The sequence below is a fragment of the Trachurus trachurus genome (genome assembly GCF_905171665.1).
Source record: "Trachurus trachurus genome assembly, contig: scaffold_212_arrow_ctg1, whole genome shotgun sequence".
Lineage (NCBI taxonomy): Eukaryota > Metazoa > Chordata > Actinopteri > Carangiformes > Carangidae > Trachurus > Trachurus trachurus.
Window position 1 is genome coordinate 45,495 of NW_028155178.1, and position 6,022 is coordinate 51,516.

The 6,022-nt window shown below is 48.0% G+C and overlaps 1 protein-coding gene across 1 annotated transcript; it reads right to left on the reverse strand.

Annotated features, from left to right (window-relative positions):
- Positions 1 to 2,171: 2,171 nt before the first annotated feature.
- LOC311008008 (uncharacterized protein) lies at positions 2,172 to 3,396 on the reverse strand (the record flags this gene model as incomplete). The annotated part of the gene is made up of 2 exons (XM_084001439.1): positions 2,172 to 2,605; positions 3,381 to 3,396. The coding sequence occupies 2 exons, from the start codon at positions 3,394 to 3,396 to the stop codon at positions 2,172 to 2,174; spliced, it is 450 nt and encodes a 149-aa protein (XP_083857565.1).
- Between the last annotated feature and the right edge of the window lie 2,626 nt (positions 3,397 to 6,022).

Sequence of the window (6,022 nt, forward strand, 5' to 3'; positions counted from 1 at the left end):
GGCGCCACCTCCGAGTTATAACGTAAAGTGTGATCGAGTAGAAGTGTGCGTGTTTTTCTCTGTGTGTGTGTGTGTGTGTGAGAGAGAGAGAGTATGTGATGGGATCTCTCCATGGTTTAGAGTTCAACTCCTCCGAAATCCGTTTTGGCTGTCGGTCCATCGCCTCCGCTCAGGAGGCTCAGACCCTCCGTTTAAAGAAAAAGGGTTTTCTCTCCTTCGCCAGCCACTCTTTCATCTGCTCTCTCCATCCTTCCTTCCTCGGGATCCTTCATCTCTCACTCCCGCCGCTCCTCCCCCTCCCCTCCTGCTTAGTTTTCTTTAGTGTGCAATTCCTTCACAGTCTTTTCTTTTCCTCGTCTCCCTCCCTCCCTTCCTCTCTTTCTCTTTTTTTTTTTTAAAGTTCTGCATTCAGACGCTGCTTTATTCCTCCTCCCCAGACAGCACTCTCTCTTGCCCTGTTCTTTTTCCTTTATTCTTCTTTTTCATTTCATCCCCTCTTGCCCCTCCCTCCCTCCCCTTTCCCCAGCTCCCCCCCCCCTGCCCCTCACTTCTTTTCACTTCTGCGTTTCAAAAAAAGCGTTTGAAAAAAAAAAAAAAACTTTCATAGATGGTTCTACCTCAACACTTCCACAAACGAGGTCTAAACTTCAAAACTACAGCATAGTACAAGGAGCTATAAAAATATACACAGAGTTCAGAGACCCTAGAGGGGGAGGGGAGGGGGAGGGGGAGGGAGAGGGGGAGGGAGGGAGTGAATGAGAGAGGGGAAGAGAGGAAGAAAGAAACAACCTCTGTTCGCCAGGAAAATTAAAAAAGGGATTAAATTAATATACAACGCAAAGGGAAAAGAAGGAAACAAGGTCGTTCTAACTTGTGAAAAACAAAAAACAGCAGATAAAAAATGTCTAGCAACAGAAGTGTAGTTTAACAGAGTGGATAAAAATAATAAAACAATAGAAAACAGAAGAAAAACATCTAGAAATTATTTACTGGATATTCATATATATAATCTATAAGTGTTGATAGCGATAAAAAATCTCACTTTTTTTGATATTCGCTCACTATTTTGTGTTTTGGTATTTAAGACAAGTCTAAAGAACGCACACGTACGCACAGTCACCCACACACAAAGCTTACACGCACACGCACAAACTACACCCCACGCACGCGCATATGCAAACTCATATGCAAACTCGCTGTACTGAAGCACACTAACTGCACACACACGTCTAATGTGGAGCAGCAGCGCCATAATTATTATCCAAGTCATATGCGCACTCGCACAGTCACACACACACACACACGCACACGCACACACACGCGCACACACATTATTAAAATATACAAGATTCTGAGTGTCACCGATTGGTCAGACCTCCTCAGGCCCTGGGTACGGGGGTCATGTGACCGCTGCCCGGGCTTTGCTGATTGGACGAGTCCGAGGCCCCTGTTTTCTCAGGAGAAACAAACACAATCTAGAATCCTATTGGTGAGTTAGTGGCAGGGGCCGGTCTCTGGTTGGCTGATGGAGCACTGAGGGGCAGGATGGTGGGGTATGCAGGTATGGCCTCTGGGAATCAGAGTTCTCCAGCACTAAGTGGGTTCAAGGGGGTGTAGTTTTTTTTCTTTCTTTTTTTTTGTTTTGTTATCGTTGTAGTTCTTTTTCTTTTCTCTTTTTTTTTTGTCCCAACGCCAGGTCCATGCCCCTAGAAAAAGAGTGTGTGTGCTGCACATACACTCCGGCGTTTTTTGAGGGGACGACGACGACGACTCTATTCGGCACGGGTGGGGCTCGTTTAGCTCTGAGTTAACAAGAGAGGAGGGGGGGGGGGCACTCAGAGCTCTGGCCCAGCCGTGAGGGCCTTGTTAAGATGGGCTATGTACGGTTACGACATTGCCCTTAACACACACTTAGAGGCCCAGTCGTGTGAGAATGGGGTAGAGAGGGGGGGTTATTCAGCTAGAAACACAACTGTGGCCGGGGGTGTGGGCTCATGAGGCAGTGAGTGGGATCCAAGGGACAATACTGGTAGTATTGAAGAGGGGGTTCATGGTCGGAGCTGTGATGGCGAGCTTTCATTTGGAGCAGGAGGGGGCTGGGGGGCGTTTGTTGGTAATGGGTGGAGGGAGGTGGGTGTGTCCAGTCGGCCAGAGCGGGGGGGGCGGCCGTCTCATACTTTGTAGTAGATGTTGGCCGGGCTCTGGGGGGGCATCTCCTGGACGATGTAGACGGGGTGGCCGTAGTCCCCGCTCACCTTCTCGTAGTGCGGGCAGTAGGCCGAGTCCGACGTCCGCAGGGGGATGATGATGTCGCTGGGCTCCGAGCCGTTGTTGTTGGAGCTGCTGAGGCCGCCGCCGCCCCCCCGCTTGGGGCTGGTGAGCGAGGACAGCGAGAGCGGCGGGTGGTGGGTGTCCGAGTGCTTGGCGTGCCGCCGCCGGTAGCACACCACGCAGATCACGGCGGTGACCAGCAGGAGGAAGGCCGAGCCGCCCGCCGCGCCGGCGATGAGGGCGATGTTGGACGGCTGGAGGGGGCCGTTCTCGCCGGCGCCCTCGCCCCCGAAGGTGTTGGGCCTCTGGGACTGAGTGGAGTTCCCCGCGCCGCCTGAAACACAAAACAACACAACACAATCTTAGGCTACATTCACACTGCAGTTACAAGTGACCTGAATCCGATTTTTTCGCTCATATGCAGGACCGTTGTATAGGGGAGAAAGGCGATGATAATTCTAGGGGCCCAGCGCCCAGTGAGTCCCACAAAAAACCCCAGTAGTCTAATCTTTGTATGACTGAATTATTCTGCATAAGACCCTGACTAATACTAAGGTACTAATGACTCATAGTAATGTTGCATTAGCATCAAAACAAAGTAGGCTAGATATTAAATGATAATACATACGTAGTCTAAGAAAAAAAAGTGGAAAAGTCAGGGGTAGGGGCCCACTTTAGTATTCTTTAAGGGGGCCCAGAATTCCTAGCAACGGCCCTGCTCATACTGTATGTGACCCATATTTGATTTGCTTTTGACAGTGTGAACAGCACAAGTCGCATTGAATCTGACATTTTCGAATAAGAATTAGGCCACTTTCAAATGTGGTACAGAATCGGATACGTATCGGATTTTTTTTTAATGCGACTGCAATCTGAACAGCCAGGTCGCACTTAATGCGACTTTGACGTCATTCTGACCCGTGCTGCACTGTTTTGTAAATGAATGACAAATAAAATTGATTGGAAAAAAAGGAACAGAATCAAAACATGGATATTGGAGCAAGGTTGATAGCGTAGTGGGGAGGGATGCTACTCTAACAAGCAGGAGACCAGGGTTCGAATCTGGGGTGAATTTCTTTTTAGCATTAAGCCATAAAGTCCTACAATACCGGTTGCCATTGCCATGTTCGCTTCCGTAAACACCGTTGTGGCATCTATGATCAACTGCGCATGCGGGTCACTTCATGTTGGCCATGTTGTTCACACAACAATCCGTAGACAGGCCACATTTAAAGACGTAATGTGAACAGCCAAACAAAAAAAAATCGGATTTGAGCAATAAATCGGAATTGTGCATTAAGACCTGCAGCGTGAACGTAGCCTTTACATCCACAAGCTGCTCTCACGCCGCGTCTCCCTCTGATTGATGTGATTTATAGACGCATATTAATCATCGCAAATATTACACAGCAATAACACAGCTGGCTTTCGCAACTTGTGTTTTCATGAGCTTTTATATAAACATACCAAACCTTATGGCTCTGCACCACAATAACATGAGTAATGGCGCTGGTTTAGATGTGCTAGTGAAGGCTGCGCAGACTTAACCCAGCGGAATGTAATAAGTATGCAGCCAATCTCACAGAAGCTTATGTGGTCTCTTTATTGATGTGATGAAGTGGACAGCAGTGCATATAAAATGAAGAGGAATGTCCATAGAGCCAGTGTGTGTGTGTGTGTGTGTGTGTGTGTGTGTGTGTGAGTGTGAGAGCTCTGTACAGTATATACTCTTGTGGACAGCCGCAGTATGTATCAAGGTAACACACTCTATTTCCCTAACCTTAACAACTGTATTTACTTTGCGTTACGGCGAGCCACATGAAGGAGGCGCCTCCCCGCTCGCCTCCCACCACCAGACCACACACACCCGGCCTGCTGGCCCGCTGGCCCTCCTGCCTGTCTGTCTGTCTGTCTTTGTATCTGTCTGTCTGTTTATCACACCGTCCGTCACTCACTACATCTCTCTGTTTGTCGGCCGGTTGCTCTCTCTGTCTGTTGTGTCTCCGTCTGAAACCTAAGATCTTCACAGCCTCGGAGCTCACAGCTTCCTCTGCGGGAGGTCGGGTCAGTACTCAGCAGGTGGATGACGTGTACATGTGTGTGTGTGTGTGTGTGTGTGTGTGTGTGTGTGTGTGTGTGTGTATGCTATGGCTCAGACGCCGGACCGTGTGAATGTGTGTGGCGAACTGGTTAAGGCCGGTAATACGAGTCCCCGCTATACGCAGCCTTTGGATTGGTCCATCATTATTCTTGGCACACATCCCCTTCTCTTCTCTCCCTGTCTGTCTCTTTCTTGCATCTCCTCGCTCTGTGGTTCTCTCCATCTTCAGGTTATTGCAGCCGTAATGACCTACCTTGCTCTGAGCTCAGCGCCTAGCAACACACACACACACACACACACAAAGGTATGGACGAAGACAAACAATGCGCACAAACACACCTCGTCCCCCTGCTGCTCGGCCCCCCGTTGCTCCGGACCGACTGGGAACACGGCGCTAATGCCGGACGTCGATTACACTCCCTTCTCCTCCTCTGCTTTCTTCCTCCCTCCATTAACCCAACATCCCTCATTCTCCATCTCCATTATGACCACCGCCTTTCACCGCTTCTCTTTATTATATCCTCTTCCTTCACCTCCTCCTCCTCTCGCTCCCCCTATTTTCTACTTCACACTCCCTCCTGCTCCTTTTTTTTTATCACACAAGTTCAGACTTTGACGCATTCTTTTTCCCCTCGCTTTACTTTTTCTTTTTTTCTTATTCCTTGGACAATTTAACCTTAGAGAGAGATGATGGACAGATCAGCAGGTCAGAAGTGAAAGAACAGGTCAAGGTGATAACACACTCTTACCCTTGCTGTCCTTTCCTTTGTATTTCTTGAATATAATTAACATTTCAGGTGGAGGTGGTTGGTCTTTGCACTGTTTCTTAATGTGAGAGACACTCAGCATCTATCACATGTCTGTCCCACCTGAGAGAGGGATCTTTCTTTTTTCTCGTGCTCTAAGGTCAGATTGTGCTGTGATGCTGCACAGACTTTTAAACTCTTTAGTGAAAACACGTGCTTGGTGATATCTGACTGCGTAAACATCTATTTGATTTGGTTTTCTGCAGGTTTCTAAAGCCTTTTGTGGATGCATTCCCATCAGCACCGCTTATATGAATAGGTACATGTGAGGCTGTGACAGTGTTGCATAATTAGCACCAGTAGCTGGGATGCATCATGGCATTTCATTACCGCTTCCCACATAAGGTGGCATTTGTGTTGTTTTTTTTATGAATTAATTTGTCTCTTCCTATCCATGTGTAATGGAGACCAATGGCCCCCATCTGGGCTCGCAGCAGGAGCAGGGGCGACTGCCTACACTCTATGACACCCTTGCTTTTCCTATTCTACTGTTTGTTTGGGGTGGGGTTCCTAATAGACAGGCAGCTGGAGGGGGATTCTTACTCTCTGCAGAAGCAGTGTACTAGAAATAATGTCTAACTTCATCACTATTTTCAATTGCATAAGCTCAAAAACTAGCAGCATGTGCAGAGTGAGCTGAAAATGTGCATCTGCACGTGAGAATCCTTCATTTGTGGTGTAAAACTATTATCTACTGTCAAGTTGCATATGGTGCCAGGCGGTGTCACAGTGAATAACCGGCGACACTCCTCTGGCTGAGATGATTTGGAGTAGATTCACATGGGGATTAGAAATTCTGTCATAACTGTTGTGTCAGGAGTCAAAACAATTATTTCAGACGTGT